General features: G+C 39.0%; 1 protein-coding gene across 2 annotated transcripts in view; it reads left to right on the forward strand.

The window, feature by feature from the left end:
• LOC132398472 (proline-rich protein 5-like) overlaps positions 1-23,307 on the forward strand; it is an 85,627-nt gene extending 62,320 nt beyond the window's left edge. For both annotated transcript variants that reach the window (XM_059977969.1, XM_059977968.1), the window contains exons 7-8: positions 14,620-14,758; positions 17,871-23,307. In XM_059977969.1, coding sequence (XP_059833952.1) covers positions 14,620-14,758; positions 17,871-18,442 — 711 coding nt within the window. In that variant the 3' untranslated portion in view covers positions 18,443-23,307. The remainder of the gene's footprint in view (positions 1-14,619; positions 14,759-17,870) is intronic.
• The last annotated feature ends 3,400 nt before the right edge of the window (positions 23,308-26,707 follow it).

Raw genomic sequence — 26,707 nt, forward strand, 5'->3', positions numbered from 1 at the left:
AAAGCAACAAATACCCATCCTCTGTGGCATATTTGTTTTGGAGTTCCTGACTGTATTCTGTTTCTAATTGTGCAGATCTTTATTTGCCATACTGCATTTTGAATCTAAACAGTGACATTTATTGAATTCACCCTATTAGCTGATTCTTTGGATACAGAGTAATTCATCTCTTTGTTCTTATCTATGCTGCCTGTCAGATTTGTATGTCAGCAGTCGAACTATCCAGCGTTCCAGTAACAGTCTGGATGCAGCATTAGAAAGCCGAAGCACGATTTCAGGAGATTGAACTCCATTAATTTAGGGTTGCACCATAGCTTTTGAGTTAATTTGCCAAGCACTTACCGCTTTATTTGTTCCATTATTGGTTTAAATCAGTTAAAGGTTGCCTCTTCAAGCTTGTGTTTCCATGCTGAAGGTAGTGTCCTAAAGACAGGGAATATTGCCAGAAAAAAAGGTTTGTGTGTGCTGAGTAACTTATACTTTTCAGTTAGTTTGTCAAAATGCTATATTGACTACCCCATAGTAGAGAAAAAGTTTAGGCTGGATCCCTCTCTTGCATGTAGATATTAAATGAATTAAGTAATATTCTTTATGACTTGGATTAAACAGCAAATTAGTGCTGGGTTTTCTAGATGAAAATTTCTCACTTGGATAAAAATTTTATTCATGACCTCTGTGGAACATGCTGTGAAGAACTAACAGAGCCTTTGGAATCAGAATCGGATTTAATATTGCTGGCATGTTCGTGAAATTTGTTGTCTTTGCAGCAGCAGTACAATGCAATACATAATAGAGAGAAAAAAACTCAGAATTAGAGTAAATATATATATATATAGTTAAATAAGTGCAAAATTTTTAAAGTAAATTATTACTAAGTAGTGAGGTGGTGTTTATGGGTTCAATTCAGTGACCATTCAGAAATCAGATGGCAGACCCCCATCTTCCTGCACCCTGACCAAGGCCCTCAATACCCTTCTCATTCAAGGACCTATTCAACCTTTCCTTGGTGTTACAATTGAAACCCTGAATCCAACACTTCCGCTGATAGCTCATTGCACAGTTGTACCATGCTCTGAATGAAGCAGTTCCCCATCAGATTCCCCTTAAATATTTCACCTGTCATCCTAAACCTATTACCTTTAGTTCTAGTGTCACCTCATAATGTGGTATACTCTATAAAGTCTCCCTTCATTCTCCTACAATCCAGGGAGTAAAGTCCTACCTCAAGAGTCCATACCCAGCAATGTCCTTGTAAATTTTCTCAGCACTCTTTCAAGCTTATCGATATCTTTCCTGTAGGTAGGTAACCAGAACTGCACGTAATACTCCAAATTTGGCCTCACCAATGTCTTATTCCCAGACAGAATTAAGATGATTGGCTAAATGTGTATGCGAATGCACACTATCTTTTCATATTCCCTAAAGAAATATATGGAAGCCATTCACCCCACCAACTCTATCCCGGTTCACAAAGCAATCCCACTTCCCCACTTGTTTACCTGTAATGCAATCTTCCATGTAAGTCTACCCCTGACACTCCCAGTAGCCTCCTATGCTCGGGATCATTTACAGTGGCCAATTAACCCTTTGGAATGGGGAGGAAACAAGCCCCTGGGAGAACCCATGCAGTAACTGGGAGAGCATGCAAATTTCTCACAGACACCAGGAGAAGTCAGAATCGAACATGTGTCTCTAGAGCTAAAAAGACATCAGCACCCCTGTGTCATACTTCTGGCCTTGGGCAACACACTGCTCACTTCAGTAACCACTCAGATAATATCCTTGGGGCCGAAACGGCAGCACAGTGTTTATATACTTTAAAATAAAATCCTTCGCAGGACTGAGGGCAAAGGCCAGAGAGAACCGGCAGATTTCTAAGCAGCAGTTGCCTGGGGCAATTAAGTGGAAAGAGAAAGGGAGAACGTAGATGGACTGATTAGTAAGTTTATAAGAGACACAAAAAAATTTGTTGAAGGTGGCATTGCAGACATAGAGAGACGTCATGGTTAGCATGGGCAAATGGGATTGTTCTATGCTGTACAGTTCTTTGATTCTTAGAAGGGAGAGCTTTCAGCTCTGAGTAGTGGAGGCTTGTGATGGGGAAGGGGGTAGGTTAAAAGATTAGGGGTTAGGGGAAATGAAGGGAGATCACTGGATAAGGTAGGGCACCTAAGGGGTAAAATATAAAGATTTAGCTCTAGACGCACATGTTCGATTTGGATTTCCTCTGGTGTCTGTGAGGAATTTGTATGTTCTCCCAGTTACTGCACTAATTCCCTCTGGGGGCTCCCCATCCCAAAGATACTCTGCTTAGAAGGGAACAGGGAGATGAGTCTGGCTTTGGTCTTGCACTGCGTTGTTAAATACCTAACTGTCAGAGGAAAGGGCAGTGTTTTCAGATTTCTGGTGCAATGTTCCAGATTAAGTATAGGGCATAGAATTATATTATTTGAACTGTCTTAGAAATAAGAACAATTTGTCACTTGGAAGTGCCCAGTGGAATTTCCCAAGTAACAGAAAATGACCCAAAAATGGTCATTGTCATGTTTTATATCGCAATATATGCATGGAATAAACACTGCTACTCAGTCCAATTTCCAGTGCAGAGCTTCTTGTAAGTCTTGCTATATATCACTTAGCCCTTGTCCCACGCAGATCATTGGCCACCACACTCCTGTCAATACCACACTGGAAAAAATGTAGTTTCTTCTGGAAAACCTTCTCCATTTATCATGGAGCATTAATAACTGACATACACAGTTGTAGTGATATTGTTTAGTCTAATGGCTTAGTCACCAATTGTAAATTGCTTTCACTTTGGAAGAGAATCAAAAAGCTTTATAAATAATCCTGTTTTTGCTTTGATTAACTGATTAGTTTGATGCCACACAGCCTACGTCAAAGGAAGCAGTTACACACAGAAAAAGACCTATTATTGGAATCACTGGAATCCTTGTGTAATGCTAGCACAGCTATGCCACACCACGTGCACACCCACATATATAGCTATGCAGTTAGTCTCAGAAATTTGCAGTTCTAAAAATCAACATAAAACAATAATGAGTTGAGAAAGGATGAATTTAATAGCATTTGTTGTGGGCAACATTTTACACCCACCATTTTGATAATAATGTTCTTAATTCAGGTTGTAGGCTCTTATTGCCTTGTTGTTGCATTCCTATGTTGCACACAATCATGAAATATCTAAGATTAACATCTCCATGAATGGAGAGCCTGTGACGATTTATTTCTAGACGCTATTTGTTCTTTATTCCAGGCTCTTTCATCTTAGACTGAGGATGAGTAGATTAAATGTAAGACTGTAACTGATTAAGAAGCTGGAGAACAAAAGCAAATAGATTTTTGAAGAGTCGTAGTTTCTTTAGTTACATAAAATCAAGGCAATAGTTCAATAGCCCGACTGTGCCTGTGGTCAAATTGACACCATTGGAATAACAAGCAGAATCAGAAATAGGTTTACTTTCACTGTCAGGTGTAGTGAATTTTTTTATTTTGTAACAGCAGTACAGTGCAAGTTATAAAATATACCCTAAATTACAATAAGTTATATATAAAGAAAGCAAAAATAGTGAGCTAATGTTCATCGATTCATTGTCAATTCATAAATCTGATGGCAGAGGGGAAGGAACTATTCCCAAAATGTTGAGTGTGAGTCTTAAGGCTTCTGTACGTCCTTCCTGATGGTAATAATGAGAAGAGGCGTGTCCTGGGTGGTGAGGGTCCTTAATGATGAATACTGTCTTTTTGAGGCATCACATTTGTAGGATGTCCTTCATGATGAGGAGGCTAATGACCATGGTGGAGCTGACTGAGTTTAAAACCCTCCTCAGCCTTTTCTGATCCTGTGCATTGGATCCTCCATACCGGATGCAACCAGTTAGAAAGCTGTCCACAGAACATCTGTAGAGGTTTGCCAGAGTGTTATGCACGTACCAAAGGTCCTCAAATTGCTATTGAAATATGGCTGCTGGCATGCCTTCGTCATATTTGCATCAATATGTTGGCCCTGGATAGATCTTTAAGAGATGTTGACATCCTGAAACTTAAAACTGCCCACTTTTTTTCCCACTCTGAACACTTGGTGAGAACACTCAACTTCCCCTTCCTGAAATCTACAATTATTTCCTCGATCTAGCAACTCAGTTCAATGCTAACTGATTATTATTATTATTAATATGAATGGTAGATTTTACATTTACATTGTATTGTGATGAGCCTTAAACAAGCTTAATCATGTTATTACCCAGAAAGTGCAGACTTTTAATCTCTCATGCATTTTTCACCTCAGCCCCAAACATCGCAGTTCTAAATCCCAGATTAGGAGTCTGAGGCTGTCTTGACCTCTGGTTCTATCTGTGCCGAGTTCTCACACTCTCTACATGGATTTCCTTCCACATTGCACAGATGTGGTTTCATAAATAAATTCAACTCTGTAAATTACCACCAGTGATAGAATCTTAGGGGAATAGACTGGAATATAGGGAGAATTAAATAGGATTATTGTATGTGGGAGCTCGATCATTGGCATGGACTGAGTGGACAAAAAGAACTTGTTTCCATGCTGTAGGAATCTATGTATGAAAACAAATCAACTCTGGTGTTCTTCAGCACTGGATAACTCAGCACAAATCCATGTGAATTTACTCACTGAGTCATTTGGTGCAAGATTACATCCTCAAACAAAAGGGAGAAGGAGATGGATTTTTAATTTGACATTGCTGTTGGATGTCATTTAATGAAAATTGCCAATTATGATGAGAGTTTCAGTTAGTAAATGCATATTAAAAAATCTAATTTTCTCTTCTCACTGAGCATGATAAATCTATACAGTTGTGCATGTCAAGAGGAATTTGATTCAGTTAAAGTTTAATTGTCATTCAACCATACATGAATACCATGAATTAGCCAACAGAGACAGCGTTACTTTGAAGTCAAGGTGCAAAACACAGTACCTACAGCCCCACATAGTACAAAGCACCCATAGCACATGTAAGATATCAGTAAAATACAGCCACAAAAAAATAGTCCAGACCCTGAGTTGGAAATATATTCTGATTTTTGGACTAGTGAAATATAAAATGTTAGTTCAAATTTCTTCCAGACTGATGATATTACTTCTTAAATTCTTCCTCCTGTTTCCTTGGTGAAAATGTTTAATTACATCCAAACCCCTGAAACCTCCATGAATTCATCACAATCCTATGTGTAGCTGACCTGCAGTCTGGGTAAAAACCCTGGGTGGTAGCTGTGTACAGAAGGGAAACAGATTTGGAGGTAGGTTTGTACTTTAAGTAGCTGTGGTTCCATTGAAAACTTTCAGAAGACGACAAAGTCCATTTCCGAATCCTAGCCCATTGAGGATACATGGGCCAAGCCATAGATGCAAGGCAAGAGCTTTAAAGACCAACTGGAAAGTTGAAGGCTGGCCTTTCTTTAGACTGGTGAGGGGGTTGGAGCAGACAGGCATGTGCTTTGAGTACAGATGTGCTATGTTAATGTGATCCTACAGGGAGTCCTATCCCTTCATGGAAAACCTGTTAAAATAACAGATGGGGACAGGGTCCCTTATCTGCTAAGTTGGAGAGAATCGCTCACCTCAGGGATTCTGTTGTACCATGCTGGAATCTTATTGGGCAATATGAATATTTATGATGTGTAGGAATATGCAACCAATTGACTCTGAACTAACAGGAATAAGCAGAAACAGGCAGCTGATACTGCCACAATGACCCATTTGTCAGGAGTGAATTCCAGACAGCTGCTGACATTGGCGATAAGGCAGCCTGCAGTTTTAACAGCAGGACTTGTTAATGGGGAATGATCCTCTGTCATTACATAAAGGTAAACAGAAGCAGTTCCAGCAAAAAAAGTCAAGAAGTTATGATCATGTGCATAATCAGGCTTGGCCCAGATTGAGACAAGCTTTCCAACAATGGGATTAGATGGGTTATTTAAAAAAAGATTTTATTGAATTTACTACAGACATCAGCAAGGTGTACCGCTAGCAGCAGATTGAAACCAAATAACAGTGGATTCCGGTTAATTGGGGTAGCCATTTAAATGGAACAGTGCTTAAAGAACAAAATCTAAGAGAAAATAGCTGGGATTCCCTTCATTTATTTGGGACACTAAGCTGCTTAATTGGGACAGGAGTGTTTCTAGCTAGTGTCAGTTGCATGCACTTGTGTGGCTGTTAGACACTACACACTTAGAGCAAACAATTTTTAAATAGCTTCAGTTGCATGTGTTTGTGTAGTGTGCAGTGCAAAAGAAACACCGATTTTTGTCATCGATAGTTGGCGAGAAATAAGCAGCAAGACAATTCAGGACAGTTTTGCTCACTGCGGTTTCAAGCATTCAGACTTGGAAATACCAGAAAGGGCAAGGAGTGAAAATGAAACTATTTCAGGTCTTCAACAAGTTAGAAACTGTGAAGAAATTGAAAGTATCAATAATCATCCTGAATGATTCAAACAGACTTCTAGAGACGTGTGGAGGAGAGTGTACTGACTGGCTGCATCGCTGCCTGGTATGGAAACACCAATGCCTTTGAACAGAAATCCTACAAAAAGTAGTGGATACGGTGCAGTCCATCATGGGTCAAGTCCTCCCAACCACTGAGCACATCTACATGAAACACTGTTGCAGGAAAGCAGCATCTACCATCAAGGACCCCCATCACCCAGGACATGCTCTCTTCTAGCTGCTGCCATCAAGGAAGATACAAGAGCCTCAGGACTCACCAGTTCAGTAACAATCACTACCCCGGAACCATCAAGCTCTTGAAGCAAAGGGAATAACTTCACTCGACTTCACTTGCCCTATCCCTGAAATGTTCCCATAACCAATGGACTCACTTTCAAGGACTTTTCATCTTATGTTCTCAATATTTATTGTTTATTTATTGCTTATTATTATTATTTCTTTTTGTATTTGCACAGTATGTTGTCTTCTACACTCTGGTTGAACATTCGAGTTGGTATGGTCTTTCATTGGTTCTGTTACGGTTAATATTCTACAGACTTATTGAGTATGCCCACAAGAAAATGAATCTTGGGGTTGTAAATAGCGACATATATGTACTTTCAAATAAAACTTACTTTGAACTTTGTGGCACTAATTATTCTCCACCTTACCTGGGGAGTATTGTTTTATTAGAACTTGCATTGCTTTCAGGAGACCCTTCCATCAGTGTTCTTACACACGTGTTCTTTCAGCCCAAGTTGGGTTGCAAGAGCGCAGTAACACAAAATGGAACCAAACTTCAAACAGCACTTCTGTTCAGGAGTTTCTGTTAGTTTCAAGTGAAGGGAGTATTTATTTCTGCCTACATTTTTGCATACCTGAATGATTCACTTCAGTGATCTGTAGGCACTGTCTGTGAACTTGCATAGTGAAATACAGAAACTGGTTTAAATGCCAGCCATGCTGACTTTTTGTTGAATTATTAAGCCTCTCTCAGATCAGCAAAGTGCTGAGCACAACCGCAGCATACAATAAGAGTGAAGCAGACAAAAGAGGTCACCTTTATCAGTATCTGTAAACTATACCTCAATTCATTCTCTAACAACCCGTCTCAGCAGAGCCATGCCAAGGTTTGAGGAATGTTTTTAGGCTCCTGACTGTTCTCTCGTACAAGGATTGTATTGTGTAGCTGGGGAAATTAGGCTTTTTAATGCTTCTTCCTCTCTCTAGTTCATTTTCTCTTTATTCTTTATGTACATTTCCTTCCTCCAATTGAATTGGGTTTGCTGCAGTTTCTATGGTGAAATTGTATTTATTGGAATGAATGAAGCCATAAAGTCCAGATACACCGAATACCTATTTGATTTCAATACAGAGTGATCATACTTCTCACAACACCAGCAATCAAAGGCAAGGTCATCTCCTTTGTTAAGAAGAAGCAGAATAACCTACTGAATGTGTTTCTTAATTCTCTTTCAGTTTCTGTCATGATGGCTAGTATTTATTTTATTGAGATAGGCTAGCAGGCAAACCATTGCTGAATATGTGAAGTTGGAAAGCAGACACTGGGGATACTGGAAATCTGAAGTAAAAATTCCAGAAATTCCAGGCAATATTGGTAGATAAATTTTTTGTCCATTGGACTTCAGCCACTGTAGCATACTGTTTAGCGCAAAGCAATACAGCTTGTGGCGTCAGAGTTTGGAGTCCAATCCTGGCATCCTCTGCAAGGAGTTTGTATGTCAGTTCCTGTGAAATGCATGGGTTTCCTCCCAGTTTCTTTCCACAGTCCAAAGAAATACCATTTAGTAGGCTAATTGGTCTTTGTAAATTGAACTGTGATTAGGGTAGGGGGGTTAAATCTGGGGTTACTGAGTGGTGCAGCTCAAAGGGTCAAATCTGCACTGTATCTATAGTTAAAGATAAATTTAAAATACTTACAGGGATTTTTGTTTAACTTTCAAACGAGAAAATCTAAGCGACTGGCGCAAAATGCTGGAGGAACTCAGCAGGCCAGGCAGCATCAATGGAAAAATAGTAGTCAACATTTCCGGCTGAAAACATCGACTGCACATTTTTCCATAGATGCTGCCTGGCCCGCTGAGTTCCTCCAGCTTTTTGTTTAACTTTTACCTGTTCTGAGCATTTGTCTCTGCATTCCAAACAACCCAAGGATCGGTGGGGTAAGTGATAGATCTCAGACAAGACAGTTGAAGTATGGACTTCATCCTGACTGCCTGGGAGGGCTGCAGAGAAATTGAATAGGTGGCCTGTACACTGGGTAACACTGCAGAACTGTAACCCCTATATAGGAAACTCAGTTTCTACTAGGGTTTCGTGGAAATTAGTACCATAATTGTGGGAAACCTGTCACAGATGAGACAAGAATATATTTTACACTTGAATGATTTGCTTTGGGAATTTTTTGGGGCAATTTGAAATGGTATGATCTGTAAGTACGGGGTGGGGGGAGGGGTGGTCCCTCAACCACAGAACAAAAGGATCAGACAGCTGCTATTAATAGAATGAGCAGCTCTTGTCAAGAGTACATACCAGACCCAGATTGGCGATAAAGAACCTAAGAGTTGTAACAGCTGGATAGTGGGAAACCCTCCTTTAACATTATGTGCAGGGGAAGGGAAGTAGCTTCAGAGAATTTCAAAATATCATGCTGTGAGAATTCTGGAAAAAAAATCTACTTCATTTTTGAAACTAATGGAAACTTTATTGAAGTTTGGTTCCGTTTTTGTATAACAGCACTTCTCCTGCTCAACTAAAAGGATTTTTGTGTGTGGATGTGTGTGAGAGAATGATGATGTAAAAGGGTTTCCTGAAAACAATACAGATGGTCTTGAAACAGCACTGTACATGAAGTGGAGTGTCTAAATTCTTCAGTGGAACGTGACACCATATTTCTGTTTCTTACTGCAAATTGAGCTCAAGTGCTTCTGTAAACTGGTCACTGAGCTGAAATGTGAACAGAGTGGAAATAGCCTTCTATTCTTGACTGTAAGGATCAAAGTGTGCTAGTATAGGTGTGGTAGCGATGGGCTAAGTGCATAGTCATTTTGATTGGAAAAGGAAGCAGAAGATGCATTTCAAGCAGAGAGGAACAAGCTTTGGTTTTAATGCGATGACTTATCCGATCTGCTTTTGTATTAGTGATGCAACTAGTATCCATCCTTGGGAGTAAAACCAAATTCAATGACATTAACTATATCTGAATATTTCTGGAAAATAGTCTATTGGTTTTGCTCTGCAAGATTACATCCAAATTTTTTTTAAATAGCCACAATTTTTGTTTAAGAAACAAAAGCACCTTGCCACTTCCTGTTCATTGGTATGTTGATACATTGTGCAGTTACATTTCTCTTGAAATCTTCCATGGCAGTGTTCCTCTCTTGGTTGTTCTTTCGAGATCTTTTTGCAGGCATGCTGGAATACATACCAACGATATTCTTGTGGCAATTTCCCACTGTCCCTGTTTATTTCATTAAATGACAAGAATTTGAACAATCTTTGCTTTATCTGTCCCTGTCATAACTAAATAGGAAAAAATAATATTGTGGAAAACAGTAGAGAACATAGCAGGGAAAAGCTACACAGAAAGATGAGATCTGAGATAAAGACCAAATGGATGTTTGAAAATAGTAGGGATGAAGTTGTCTGCATTCAGATTCAAGTTGAAGGTTATGGTGTGGTGTGGACTACAGGATCCCAAATTTCCAGCCTTGATAATTGGAGAGGGGACAGCCACAAAATACAAAGTAGTCATGATCTCTGACTCTTCTGACATAACATCCTTACATTTCCAGTGAAGGTTCCTGAACTTGCAAAGTCCTAAAGAAGTTCTAGAACAGGATCAAGATTCTTAGAATAGGTTCCTTTCCTGAAAGATGGTTTCCAAGGCTAATTCCACCGTCTTAGTCATAGTGATTCATTAAAGGGTGGAATTTCTTTGTATCATGTGACTGAATCCTTGCCAAATTTATTATCAAGCTACTACAGAAGCCAGAAGTTTCATTTAGTTTTATTTAGGGATACAGTGTAGAATCAACCCTTCCAGCTGCACCACCAGCAACCCACCAATTTAACCCTAGCCTAATTCCAGAACAATTTACAAAGACCAGTTAACCTACTAACTAGTATGTCTTTGGACAATGGGAGGAAACTGGAGCACCTGGAGGAAATCCATGCATTCACAGGGAGGAACATACAAACATCTTACAGATGACATCAAATTGAATTCTGACCTCCAATGCCCCAAGCTGTAATAGTGTTGCACTAACCACTATGTTACCACAGCACCCAAAATGGTAAATTGATAGAAAAAAATAGCACTGGGAATTGCTTGGATCCTATAAAATTTTATTGATAAAGTGGTTAAATAATGTTATCTCTAATCATAGCTATATTACTGGTTTGTTTAATATTCTGAGTCAATATTTTACAAAACATCACGTTTGAGATAAAGCAGTTTTAAAGTATAGTCGAAGAAACCAGCTGTTGACCCACGACAAGGTAAGCAACAGTTCCCATTTTAACATGAATTGGAAATCCTTTCCAGGTACAAGATATAAAAATCTCTCAATGATTTCTAATAGTGCATGGTCCCAAATATTTCCAAGATATCCCTTAATATTTGTGTTTCGGTAAATTTCTTGTATAAGCAACTATTTTATTAGAATATCCAGTATCAAAAAACATATGGTTAACCAATTTCGATTGTTTTCAAGATACCAACATTTTTAAAAGTTTGCTTATAATATTGTGAAAATCAAACATTCTTCCTCCTGAGTCAGAGTTCCAAGATGGCAGCTATTGAATTTTGGCTGTCTAGTCCTCAGTACATTACATTTCAATTTAGGTCTATAAGGGGCTATTTCCCATTTTGATTGCTGTAAGTTATTGCAAATATTATCATTATGCTCATCATAGAAAGGATGTGGAAGCTGTAGAGAGGGTGCAGAGGAGATTTACCAGGATGCTGCCTGAATTACAGATGATTTCTGAGGATAGCTAGGACTTTTCTCTGTGGAGCAAAGGAGGATGAGAAGTGACTTCTCTGTTACGGTGTACAAGATGATAAGAGTCACAGATAGAGTTGACAGCCAGAAACTTTTCTCCCAGGGTGGAAATAGCTAATACAAGATGCATAACTTTAAGGTATTAGGACAAAGAATAGAAGAATGTTAGAGGTAGGTTTTTTTTTAAAACACAGAGTGGTATGAGCATGGAACGTGCTGCCAGAGATGGTGGTAGGGACGTTTAGGAGTGTCTTATATGGAAAAATGGAGGGCTATCAACCATTGTCCATGTGGGAGGGAAGGATTAGATTGATCTCTGAGTAAGAAAAAGGCTGGCACAACATCTTGGGCCGTGGAGCCTGTACTGTGCTCTAGTGTTCTATGTTAACAATTTAAATGGAATAATATAAATTCATTATTTTAGTGAACTAGCACCATCCTGGAAAACAGCAATAAATCTGCACATTGCAAACCACTCTTAAGGTTCTACTGAACAGTTAACAATTCTCATTTTGCAGTATTGTTTTCGTTTGTAGTCATCTCTCACCCACAGGTTCAAGAGACAGTTCCTCCACATGGTCTTTGAGCAGGTTCTTGACCTAGAGGCAGAGTGGGAATAAGGAAGCCATTTCTGGTTGGCTGGTGACTAGTGCAGTCAGTGTTGGGACCTCTTCTTTTCATGTTATAACTCAGAGATTTGGATGAAGAAATTGACAGCTTTGTGGCCAAGTTTGACGATGATACAAAAATAGGTGTGGAGGTTAAGTAATGTTGAGGAAGCAGGGTGTGATGGAGAGAATTTGGTAAACAGACGTGCTCGGTCTCTCTGTCTTTCTCTCTCTCACACATACAAATATTGCCTTGACATTCTGCTGTCATTGCAGAGAATGCACGCATTTCAATGTCATCCCTGGTATATTTTCATAATTAACACACTGTTTCCCCTTCTCATTGATACAGAGTCAGACACCAAAGTTTAGCCTAATTCCAGTTTTTATTTGTACTTAACTGTAAGTGTGTGATTTTGTGGAGAGTTCTACTGTTTTATGCAGTCATCTCTTGGCAGTTAAGTGGCATCCACTGGGTCCTAATCCGGGTTGGCTTTATGGTGCCTTTCTGCCATACACAGTGAATTCCATCTCTTTAGTAATGGGGATGTGTAAGTCTGTATATGTTGTTTGTATACTATATTTATTGTTGATACCTGTTTATTTTGTATTATGAGTAAGCAAAACATTGTGGGGTACATCATGTTCTAATTCATTTGTAGCCTGAAGTTAACTTCATTGATAAATAAAGATGGCATGCCCTAATACCTATAAAAGGAGCTCATTGCCCTCAGTATGGGAGAGAGATAGGGGGCTATCAGAAGTTCACACTGGACAAGAAAAATACAGAGCTATTATTGTTTTCTTCTAGATGTCTTCGTAAATGTTGACATTTTTTCACTATTTTCACTAATTTGTGTAAGTTTGTTTTTTGATGCATGCAATAAACACTCTTGCACTAAAGTGCTAAGGGGCTCCAGCCATTTTTCATTGGTAAAATTAAAGGTACCAGCCCAAATTTTTAAACACAGAGTGTCTGCAGAAGGACTTAGATTGGGGGAATGAACAAAGAAGTGGCAAATGGAATATAATATAGGGAAGTCCCTGGTCATGCACTTTAGTAGAAGGAATAAAGGTGTGGACTATATTCTAGATGGGGAGGAGAAAATTTAAAAATCAGGGGTGCGAAGGGACTTGGACTTGAGGGAATCCTGTCCTCGGACAGGATTCCCTGAAGGTTAACTTGCAGGTTGAGTCAGTGGTTAGGAAGGCAAAGGCAATGTCAGCATTCATTTTGCGAGAACTAGAATACAAAAGCAAGGATGTAATGCTGAGGCTTTATAAGACATTGGTTAAGTTGTACTCGGGAGTATCGTGAGCAGTTTTTGGACCCTTGTCGAAGAAAGAATATGCTGGCATTAGAGAGGATGTTCAGGAGAGTGATCCCAGGAATGAAAGGGTTAACATACAAAGAGTTTGCTGGCCTGTACTCACTGGACTTTGGAAGAATGATGGGGTTTCTCATCGAAACCTACTGAATATTGAAAGGCCTAGCTAGAGTGGATGTGGAGACAATGTTTCCTGTAGTGGGTGAGTCTAGTACCAGAGGGCACAGTCTCAGAATAGAGAGTTAGCCATTTAAAACAGAGATGAGGAATTTTTTTTTTAGCTAGAGGGTGGTGAATCTGTGGAATTCTTTGCCACAGATGGCTGTGCAAGCCAAGTCATTGGGTTACAGGGAGAGGCAGGAGAATTGGTTTGAGAGGGATTATAAATAAGCTGTGATGGAATGGCAGTACAGACAATGAGCCAAATGGCCTAATTCAACTCTAGTCTCACACGGTCTTATGGCGTGACAGCTGTGTGACTGAGATGGAAATCAATCCACCTAATGTTTCATGTGAAATTAAGCTTCCAGTTTGAATGATCCGAGGAAGCCAAAGTCCACAACTAATCCAACACCACACTACTGGTTCTCCATCAAATATTCTTGAACTCCACAATTCAGATTTCATTCTAAACCTTCATGTGTCTGAATTGCTGACCAGCAAACTAAGGTGAAGTCGACAGCTTCCTTTACGAGAATGGTGTTAATGATTTTCAGCATCAGAATCAGATTTAATATCACCGACACATGCCTGAAATTTGATGTCTTTGCGGCAGCAGTACAATGCAATACATAATAATAGAAAAAAGTAAATTACAGTAAGTATACGTATATAAATTAAATAGTTAAATAAGTAGTGCAAAAGCAGAAATAGAAGAAGTAGTGAGGAAGTGTTGATGGGATCAATGTGCAATCAGAAATTGGATAGCAGAGGGGAATAAGTTATTCCTGAAACATTTAGTGTGTGCCTTCAGGCATTTGAATGGAACAATGACCCAGGTCATTATGCAGTAAGATACTGGTCTTCAAAAGTGTATGTTCCAGTCTCTACAATAAAAGACAGTTTAGTTATGCTCACTGTAAAACCAAACATTTAAATAGCAACAGTCTGTTCAAAACTCTGAATGATGGTTATCCCAGGCCAATGAACTGACTTCTGTTTAAATTTCAGGGAGTTCATGAATCTAAGGGGGTGTCAGGCGATTACCTGCGGTTGGAGTTGCTGATACAGAAGGTGGTGTCTCCATACCTGGGAACATATGGTCTACACATGGGAAATGAACAAATTACACACTCGGCATGTTTTCTGGGTAAGATTATAAATAACCAGGTCTCATTATCAAGTAAATCTTCAACAAAAAAGTCAAGTAAGTTTAGAAAAGTCAAGTTAAGTGGCGGGGATATGGTAAAAGTTTGAAAAAGATCCCAAAAATACACAGTCATTCACCAGCTGAACTGTATTAAGGGTTCTTTTTAGTTGTAGACTCTACAAGAAATAGGAGCAGAATTAGGCCATTTGGCCCATTGAGTCTGTTCTACCACTGATCATGGTTGATTTATTATTCCTGTCAACCCCATTGTGACAACGGATTCCATCCTCTGGCTAAATTTGTTCTGTTCTGGAACTAGAGATCATAGTTTAAGGGTGAAATGTTTACAGAAACATAATGGGGAAACTTCACTCAGAGGGAGGTGAGAGTGTGGAACGAGCTGCCAGTGGAAGTGGTGGATGCAAGTTTGATTTTAACATTCAAGGGATATTTGGACAGGCGCACTGATGGGATGGGTATGGAATGCTACAATCCAGGAGCAGGTCAATTGGACTAGGCAGAATATTGCATATACTAGATGGGCTGAAGGTTCTGCTTTTGTGCTGAAGTCTTCTATGACTCTATTAGTAATAGGAAGTTAAACATTTTGTATGAAATAAATATATTCAATGACTTGGCCTCCACATCCTTGCTTTTATATTCCAGTCCTCTTGAAAGGAACGCTAACATTGCATTAGCCATTCTTACCACCAGATCAACCTGCAAGTTAAATTTTAGGGAATCCTGCATGAGGACTTCGAAGTTGCTTTGCATTACTGACTTCTGACATTCTCCCAATTCAGAAAATAGTCTATGACTTTATTTCTTCTACTAAAGTGCATGACCAAACACTTCTCTACACTATATTCCATCTACCACTCCTTTACCCTTAACTCCAAATCTATATCCTTCTGCAGACACCATGCTTCCTCAACACTATTTGTCCCTCCACCTATCTTTGTATTATCAGCAAACCTGGCCACAAAGCCATCAATTCTGTCATCCAAATCATTAACATATAACATGAAAAGAAGCAGTCCCAACACTGATCCCTGTGGAGCATCACTAGTCACAGGCAGCCAACCAGAAAAGGCCCCTTTTATTCCCATTCTTTGCCTCCAGCCAGTCAGCCAATCTTCTATCCATGCTAGTATCTTTCCTGTAATACCATGGGCTCTTGTCTTGTTAAGCAGCTCATGTGCAGCACCTATTCAAAGGCCTTCTGAAAATCCAAGGAGACAATGTCCACTTGCTGTCCTGTTGGATGTGTCCTCAAAGGATTCAAACAGACTTGTCAGGCAAGATTTTTCCTTAAGGAAACCATGCTGAATTTGGCCTGTTTTATCATGTGCCTTCAAGTACCCTGAAACTTCATCCTTAATAATGGACTTCAACACCTTCCCAACCACTACAATCAGGCTATCTTTCCTTTTTTTCCTGTTTCCCTCCCTTTGTAAATATGCAGTGACATTTGCAATTTGAGCCCTCCAGAACCATTCCAGAATTTAGAGATTCTTGAAAGATCACTGCAGATACTTCCACAATCTCCTCAGCTACCTCTTTTAAAACCCTGGGGTGTAATCCATCTGGTTCAGGTGACTTACCTAACTTCAGACATTTGAACTTCCCAAGTGACTTCTCTTTAGAAAGCAACTACACTCACTTCTGCCTCCTAACACTCAAATTTCTGGGATACTATTAGTGTCATCCACAGTGAAGACTGAAGCAAAATTTAAGTTCATCCACTATTTCTTTGCCCCCTGTTACTACCTCTACAGTGGCATTTTCTGGCAGCTTAATATGCACTCTTGCCTCTCTTTTATCTATCTGAAAGAGCTCTTATATTATTGGCAATCGGCAAACTTAACTTTATATTTCATCTTTTTCTAGCCTTTTTTTTATTGGTTTTTAAAAGCTTTTTAAAAGCTGCCCAATCTTCTAACTGTCCACTAATTTTTCCTACATTACATGCCCCTTTCTATTGTTTTTATGTTGCCCTTGACTTCCTTTGTCATACAGGATTGTGTCATCCTCCATTTAGAATATTGTTTTGGGATCTACCTATCCTGTACCTTCCAAGTTGCTCCCAGAAACTTAAGCCATTGCTGATCTGCCATCATACTTTTTATTAACCCCTTCCAATCAATTTTGGCCAGCTCCTCGTAAATGCTTCTGTAATTCCCTTTAATCCACTGAAATACTGATAAATCTGACTGTAGCTTCTCCCTCTCAAACTGTGGGGTGAATTCTATCATATTATGATCATGCCTCCTAAAGGTTTCTTTACCTTAAGCTCCCAAATCAAGTCTGGATCATTACACAACACCCAATTCATAATTGACTTTTCCCTAGTGGGCTCAACCACGAGCTGCAATAAAAAGCTATCACTTAGGCATTCTACAAATTCCCTCTCTTGGAATCTAGCACCAACCTGACTTTCCCAATCTACCCATATATGGAAATCCCCCATGACAATTTTAACATTGCCCTTTTTACGTGCCTTTTCTACTCCGTTGTAGTCGTGCTGGCTACTGTTCAGAGGCCTGTACATAACTCCAACCAGGATCTTTTTACCCTTTCAGTTTCTTCAGTCTACCCACAAGGATCCCTATATCACCTCTTTCTAAGGACTTGATTTCAATGTTTACCGACAGACCTACTCCACCCGATCTGCCTACCTGCCTGTCTTTTTGAAACAATCTGTATCCTTAGATATTAAGCTCCCAACTATGATCTTCTTTTAGCCACGATTCAGTGATGCCCACAGCATCATAGCTGTTAATCTCTAACTGCACTACAAGATCATCTACTTAGATCTGTATTCTGCGTGTATTCAAATATAATACCTTCAGTTTTGTTTTTATTTGCTTGATTGATAGATACCAAAGTGGCCAAATGTTTTAATTACCCTCTTCAATGTTGCGTCCAAGTTACACTTCAACTCATCCCACTGTTACTGTGCATGCAATGGGAACCACGTTTAAAACTCATGCTTCAGTGTTTAAACCAGTGGGAAAGCTTCATCCAGAGTACTGCTGACACTGTTTCTTACTGACATTATTGATTGTTCTCTTCTGTTACATTAAACAATTATGTGTTTTTTCTTTAACAGAAAAGAAGTTCTTGCCACGTTGTTCCAAGTCAAATGAACTTTTGACCAAGAACCCAGTGGTGCGTTCAAAGAGCTACAACAACCCTATGCTAACACCTGTCGCAGAGTATGAAAGCGAAGGGAGTCTGGTAAATGGCACTAGCATCAGAAGGCACTCTGTTTCAGAAATGACCACTTGCAGTGAGTCTGAAGGCTACTTAAATCCCTGCGTTACAAACCCCACTTTAGATTCCATGTCCATTAAGACCAGCACAGCAATGAGAAATCAGTCTCCAGGAGAGAAGGAGCGGACCAGTATGACAACCATAAATGAACTCCTCCAGTGCAAGACTTTGAGTGAACCCATAATCAGCCAACAGCAGGCTGTGTATCACATTGAGAATCCAAGAAATGCCCAGGATAATGCCTTTAAATTGTCAAATAGCCCCTCAATGATAGCAGCAACATCATCCAGTCCTGAAAGTGGAGTGGACAACATTTTGGAATCCGAGGGGATTTTTCTTGACTTTGGTCATAGGTGTTCAGAGTCACCAACCTACAACAGAGAGATGAGCAGACAAAGTGTGGTGTGATATTAAGAATGACTAAGCCAGTAACATAATAATGCAAGAAACAAAGAACCACAACTGCAATTGAGCTGTTGCACTGCAAGTTACTTAATGAGGAAACATTTTTCAGTTCATTAAACTGAAGAAAAAGAACTTGTGATAGCTGATCTGAATTTGAAATATGACTCCTAGAATCTGTTGTTAAGATTGCCGATACGTATGCCAGCAACAAATTTGTTTGAGCCTGAGGCATTGTGCTGTTATGCATACACTGAACACCGTCGTCATCTCCAAACTGTGCAAAGATGGGAGACAAAGGCCTCATTTTAAAATGTATTGCTTTCTCCCTGTCTCATTCATCTGTGTCTTTGCAGTGAAGACAAGCTAATCAATGAGGATCGCAGGTGCATTTGTGTAGTACAACTCTAACAGAATTGAGTTTATTCTGAGTTAATACTCGCACTAGATTTGCACCTTGCTGCAATTTCAGCTGATGGCAGAATTGAAATATACTTTAGCTCCAAGTGCCAGAAAGAGATTATTTTAATGTATTTTTAAAGAAATTAGGACTCAGTGCGATTATTTTTTAAGTCCACAATATGAATAGCAATATTGAGCAGTACATCAAGCTTACCTTTTGATTTAAAAAGCCAGATGACATTAACCAGTCTCGACATGCATTGAATAAAGAGCATTCATTAATCATCTTCATTTACCTATTGTAAACAACAAAAAATATACACTTTTTTCAATCATTTCACAGTCATCAGATCTAAGACTTGTAAATTTTTAAATTCCCCTTGATTTACTTAATACATTTAAGCATAGCCTTATTCACATGCAATTTATATCTACTGAAATAAATAATATTTGACATTGTAATAAAATCTATTGAACTGCAACTTGAGGCAACTTGGGAGAACATCAACATTTCTATTTAATTACCTGAGAATGGGGCATAACAGAAATTTCATATGAAGAATTCCAAGTAAGTGCTCCAAAACTCAATTAGCCATTCAGTAACCAGAGCAAATGTATTTTGTTGACACATGCAGATATTTCTCTTCAGTTAACCTGATGGAAGTGTATGACATTTTATGTCAGTGCCCACATGAGAATGCATTTGTCATTTAAGTGTAACATAAAAATAGGTAAAGAAAGAGGGTGAATCTAGACATAGATTTTCTCTGAAGTACTTTTCAAAGAATTTCAAAATGGGTCAGCTCAGACAATGAAATTGATGCCTTACTACTATAATACCTATTGCAAAGCAGAATACCTGAAAACACAGTCAAAGTAGAATCTGTGTATTTATTTAAGGCAGCCAGATATACAGGCCAAAGTCATTGGTAGGGATTAATTTACTCTGAGAAAGGCTGCGATTGATTAAGGGTAGTTCACATGCACTTGTTGGTGGAAGATCCTGTCTGCTAAATTTAATTGAGTCTTTTTATGGATGATAGAAAAGTGGTGAGCCACAGGGCCCTGTACTGTGCTGTGATATTCTATGTCATAAAAGCTGGTCTAAAAGGTTAGAGCTTGGCAAGTTGGAAAATTCAAACGTGACAAAAGGTGATGGTGGAAAGCGGTTTTTGTGATGGAAACCCTGTGACCAGCGATGTACTACAGGAATCAATGCTGGGACTTTTAGTGTTTGTTACATGTATAGATGTGAATGTAGGAAATATAATTATCATGTTTACAGAATGATATAGAAGTTAATGCCATTGATAGTGAGAAGGAGACACAATAGGCTCCAGAATGACAATGTCAGCTGGTAAATTGGGCAGGCAATGGCAATGAAATTTAATGAGCTGATGCAGTTTGGAGAGGGATCAAATAAGGATAGGAAATGGACCAGGAATAGTCAGGGCCTGGGAATTACTGGGGAACAAAGAATTTAGTGTACAAGTCCAAAGATTCCTGATGGCGTAGTGCAGTTATGCAAGATAGTAAAAAATGCACAAGGTATCCTTGCCATCATTAGTTGAGCATAGAATATAGGGAACTACTGTATATAAACCATTGGTTAGGCCACTGCTGGAAGATTATTGTGTCTTTCTGGTTGGAACACTATAGAAAAGTCATGACTGTTCTGGAGAGGGTGCAGAGGAAAATGTTTAAGCATGAAAAATATAATTTTCAAAGATAGCCTGGGTTTGTCATCCTATCAGCAAAGGAGGTCAAGGCAGAATCTGACAAGATATACAAGATTATGAGAAGCATAGATTTGGATAGATCATACAAAATTGCTGCCAAAGACTTGGGTTTTAAGGTGAGAACTAACTGGTTTATAGGGGATCTGATGAGGGTGGAGGCAACCTGCAAGACTGCCTGAGAAAGTGGTGGAGGCAGGTACTCTCGCAACACTTAGGAAATATATGGCCAAGCACTGGAATTATCAATGTATAGTTGGCTACAGACCAAATACTGGTAAATACAATTAATACAAATAAGTGTTTGATACAGTGGGCCAAAGGGCCAGGTTCTGTACTATTTGAATCAATGACAAATAAGCAGTTGTTAAAACAGTAGTTAATTCTGTGGATTCTGCATAGGGCGATGTTTACCTTCTTCACAGATGAAGCAATTTATCATCTCATCCTTCTGTGAAGGTTCTGTATTCAAAGCTGTGATGAGGCAAGCCTCATCATTACTTTTGTTCATAAAGGACATCTCTAAAGCAGTGTATTCATGTTTGTATCAACAGTTTTATTCAATGGTCATCTCTTTTGTGCTACCCCCTGTGAGGGTGTTGATTGAAGTATCAAGCACCTCAGCCAACTAATTCACTTTAAACAACTCCAATACCTTTACCATGAATAGATGGCAGTAAGAATCTCAAGCTGCCAAATCTGATAATAGTAACCTTACCATAACTTTAATTAACTCAGTGCAGGCCGGAGTTCAAACCAGAAACAAATTTATATGGTTCAGCAGCTGACTGGCTGGAATTCACATAACTGAAACTGGCCACAGAATATTGACGTCGCTGTTGAGCCCAGATTGTACAGGTGTACACTTGGATTCATGTTTTTTTATTGTTTGTTATTTTGTTTTACTGCATTAAAGATACATAACCTATCATACACCCTGTACTGTAAAATTATATTGCAATAAATAAATGTGGTAGAAGCTAGTCAACAGACACTTAACAAAAACATTAGTTTAAAGAAGAGCTAGACACCTTACATGACAGGTTACACTATTTAGGTATTAAAATACTGGGGTCTGTGGTGCATCTGCTTTCCTTACTATGAATGTACTCTTATGTGACTGACATCTATTTACAATTGTAAACTGTTCTGCAAAATTGATAAAATGCCACAATTTGACTGGTGAAGATTAATGAACAGTAAAGCTTAATGGCATCCATTTAAGAATTGCCTAGTTGATTTATACATTGTTTAAGAAATATATATATATATGTCATGAAGTTGCAATGAGAATCCATCTGCATTATTTATGTTTCATCAAGCTAGAATGAAAACTTGTTTAGGATTGTTACAGTTCATGATGAATTTTTATTTAAAAATGCCTGCACTGATCACTATACTAATTTGCTGATGTTATGTCAGTGTTTATCCTCTCAGATGTGGTTTATTTTGAGTGTACATTTATGTGGGCAACTGCTACTTTGCCATTTATTTGTGATCATTCTTCAGAGTATTAAGTGCAGTTTTCCATTAGGGGAATCTTAATATAGGCACAGCATTTCCTGCACTGGTTCTTGTATAGCATAAAAAAAACAAATAATAAAAGGCCCCATGGCCTCACAGTTCCATTTGGCAAGATCGAGACATTCAAATCTACCCAAACAGCAGGCATTCAATTTATAATTTGCACATAGTAATTGAGAGGTTAACAACTGACCTGTTTTTTTTTTACTACTTATTTACAAGAGTATTTCAAAACTTACCATACTTTATATGAAGAATTGTTTCTTAATTTCATCTCTGAAAAGACCTGTTCCTAATTTCTACACCATGTGCTGGTGCTAAACTGCTTAAGGGGTGAAAGTACAAAAGATATAGATATAGATAATGAGCAGTCACAACATTTCTCTCCTAAGCCCAAGGAAACTGGAATAAATTAATGTACCAGTATGACAGAGAAGGTGTTAATTAAACACTAAGAACTTTTCAGTAACTTCTCCCACTTAATATTATGTTTTGTTGATCTTAATTTGATGAATACTGATGGATTGCCTGGAAAATGTGATATTTGAGCAAGCAGGTTGTCAGTTGAAAGACCATCTTTTGTTAAAGCATTACTGAAACATTCTAACAATATAGTAAAGTGTATAGTACTTAAATGAAAAATTAAGGAATTAATGCAAGCTGCGCAAAATCTGAGACTACCCTTGTGCATCCACCATGTGTCTGAAGGATGAATCTACTGAGGACCTAGACATGATCAGAGACAAGACAGTAAGACATAAGAGCAGAATCAGGTTATTCGAGTCTGCTCCACCATTCCATCATGGCTGACTTATTATTCCTTTCAACTCTGCTTCCTTTCACACTCTTACTAATCAAGAACCTATCAGCCTCCACGTTATACCCAATGACTTTGCCTCCACAGCCATCTGTGGTAATCAATTCCACAGATTCACTAAACCTCGACTACAGAAATTCCTCCTCATCTCTGTTTTATTAGAGGGATGTCCCTTTGACTAACTAACCTAATAACCTGTACATCTTTGGAACGTGGGAGGAAACCAGAGCACCTGGGTGAAACTCATGCAGTCATGGGCAAAACGTAAAAACTCCTTCCAAGCAGCGGCAGGAACTGAACCTGAGTCGTTGGTACTGTAAATAGCATTACACTACCATGCAGCCCAAATATTTTTTTTGAAAGTCTCTGAATAAATTTTTACCTTAATCTGATACTCTGATTACCAGCTTTCCTGATGTTGCTAAGAATTTCCTGCTCCATCAAAATACTTAATAGTTTTGAAATTACTACAAATATTTCACTGAGTGCAGCTATTATGTGGCTTGCTTCATCACAAAACAAATGTCTACAGTCATAAACAAGGTGCTATTAGTAAAAAATAAATTATGGTTGGACAAAACAGCAGTGTACTGTATCAACACAGTCCAGCAGCATGGTTTAGTCATGGGTCAAGGCATACTTTCAATATTTTGTAGTAGAGCAAGTACCATATTTCTAATGTTCAATTATTTAAAATCAGCTGATACCTACCAGTTTTGGTCTATGAGGTAAAGTTAGGTGAATCCCAATTAAATTCATGATATGCAAAGAAGTGAAAGCTTGTCATAAGTAGATAAGAATACTTGTTTGAGGTTAGTTCAATCACCATCTTACGAAAAGTCAAGGGCCCTTATCCATAAGTTCATGTGTACATGGTTTGAGTATGCTGCATCCAGAAACACGTGCAATCAGAAATAATCCTAGTAATGCAACCCAGAAAGCTGGAAAATCAAGTTTTGTGCCAGACTTACATTTAACCAAAGCACTTCGATCATTTCCATTTGTATACAGATCATCACACTCGAGCATAGCTCAACCTAGAAAACCTCGCCCAATAGCCAGGTTGCAGTTGTGAGGATCCTGCCATTATAATGATTTGAAGGATTTCTTCAAAATGCAAGCAGAACATTCAACTAATAAGTCATGATAACATTTGCATTGAAACTATTTTGAAACAGCATGGAGTTGCACTGTATTTTCTAATTCACAGGATACCCGACCACAAGTTCTTCATCATGTTGTAGCTCATTTATATGAATGGCTGATAAATGTGTTAAGAATTTACATTTTTATACATGCATTTCTTCCTTTCCTTGGGTCCTGATGCATAGCCATTTTAAATCTGGAATTGTACCAAAGTAACTTTTAGAAAGCCTGAGCACCAAATCATGAAAATGGGGAACAGATTGGGCACGTATTCACATCTAATTTCCGAATTGATTTTGATTTCCCAATGTTTAACTAGAGGAAACTGCTGCTCTTTCAGAGCTGCATTTTACACAAGCCTAATATAACAAAAGAGTTTTGTAAATCTACATGCTCTGCGCAATCCCTACAGATAAAGAACTGTTATCTAGCTAATGAAACAAACAAGGTCATCAATCTGTACAAAGTCAACCTGCTCTCAAACTAATTCAGACTGTTCTCCAACCCATAAAACATGCTTGCCCATCTTGCATCAGGGCCTTGCCACTCTCAGTATCATAGAGATAAGTGACATGATGAAATTACTGGTTAGATGGTCTTACCATCAATAAGTTGAATTTCAGAACAGAATATTACTTAATTCAGTTTGTGTGCAATCACTTGTTATATAAGCAAGCAAATGTTTTGACAGGCAAGCAGCAACTATGTAGAAGATTGACAGCAATAATTCAAAAGGAACGCAAGAACGAAGAGTGGGAGATGAAAGGTGAATGATGATTGCCTTCTAGAAGGGGAGGTGGAGAAACCCATTTCAGGCTAACAAAAATGTGCGAGCTACTACTCTGGGAAAACCAGTAGCTAATACCTTTGAAGTGATGCAGAGATTGGAACAAATTGATAGGATGGTCCATTCTTTATGACCATAGGACATACAATAGGAGTAGAAATAGGTTATTTTGCCCATTGAGTCTGCTCTGCCATTCATTCTCAGCTGATTTAATATTCCTCTCAACCACATTCCCTTTCTTTCTCCCCATAACCTTTGACACCCTTATTAATCTGTGGACACGATAGGGACTCTGGATAGTATGTTGGCTCCCAGGTGCCAAGGCCAGGGACGCCTTAGATCTGGTCCATGGCATGCTTAAGCAGGAGGCTGAGCAGTCAGAAGTCTTGGTACACAGGTAGGAAAGGTAAGGAGATCCTGAAAAGAGATTGTAGGGAGCAGGGTAGAAATCTGAAAAACAGGACCTCCAGGGTAGTAATCTCCAGATTGTTGCCTGTACCACGTGCCAGTGAGAAAAGGAGCATTTGGCAGATAAATGTATGGCTAAGGAACTGGTGCAGGGAGCAGAGGATCAGATTTTTGGATCATTGGGATCTCTTCTGGGGAAGAGACCTGTACAAAAGGGAATGGTTACACCTGAACGCAAGGGGGAACAATATCCTTGCAGTCAGGTTCGCTAGAGCTGTTCAGAAGGGTGACAGGGGGGTGGGAACTGGAGTGATAGGGCTGAGGACGGGACAGTTGGTATACAACCAGAGACACTGTGTAGTGAGACTGCCAGCAAGGAGAAGCTAATGACGACAACATTGCAGTCAACAGGATGAGTTGCAAAGTAAAAAGGGTGATAAATACAGGACTGATAGTGTTATATTTGATTGCATGCAGTGTAAGGAATAAGGTAGATGGCATGTATAACGATGTGGACATCACTGAAATGTGACTGAAAGAAGATTATGGCTGGGAGCTTAAAGTCCAAGGATGCACATTGTATCCAAAGGACAGGCAAGTAGTTGGGGGGAGGGTGGGGGAGGCATGGCTTTGTCAGTAAAAAATGCAATCAATTCCTTAGAAAGAGGTGAAAGGGGTAAAATCGTTGTGGGTAGAGCTAAGAAACTGCAAAGGTAAAAGACTCTGATGAGAGTTATGTATAGACTTATGAATAGTAGCAAAGATGTGGGCTACAATTAGAATGGAAGGTAGAAAATGCGTGTCAAAAGGGCAACACTATGATAATGATGGCAGATTTTAATATGCAGGTAGATGGGGAAAATCAGGATGGGGCTGGATCCCAAGAGGGGGAATTTGGAGAATGCCTACAAGATGGCTTTTTCGAACAGCTCATGGTTAAACCTACTAGGTGATATTCTGTATTGGGTGTTGTGCAACAAACTGGAATTGATCAGAAAGCTAAAGGGAAAAGAACCCTTAGAAGGTAGTGGTCATAATATGATAGAATTTAGAAGGAGAAGCTGAAGTCAGATGTATCAGTATTACAGTGGAGTGAAGGGAATTACAGAGGCATGAGAGAAGAGCTGGCCAAAATTGATTCAAGGGGTCACTAGCAGGGACAATGGCAAAACAGCAATGGCTGGAACTTCTGGAAGCAGTTCAGAAAATGAAGAACAGATACCGGTTTCCCCTGCTATCCGAAGGTAAAGCGTTCCTATGAAATGGTTCATAAGTCGGAACGTCGGAAAGTGAATCAGCAATTACCTTTTATTTATATGGGAAAAAACTGTGAACGTTCCCAGACCCAAAAAATAACCTACAAAATCATGCCAAATAACACACAAAACCTAAAATAACAGTAACATATAGAAAACGCAGGAATATGATATGATAAATATACAGCCTATATA

The sequence above is a fragment of the Hypanus sabinus genome, chromosome 8 (assembly GCF_030144855.1).
Source record: "Hypanus sabinus isolate sHypSab1 chromosome 8, sHypSab1.hap1, whole genome shotgun sequence".
In the NCBI taxonomy this organism is placed as follows: Eukaryota; Metazoa; Chordata; class Chondrichthyes; order Myliobatiformes; family Dasyatidae; genus Hypanus; species Hypanus sabinus.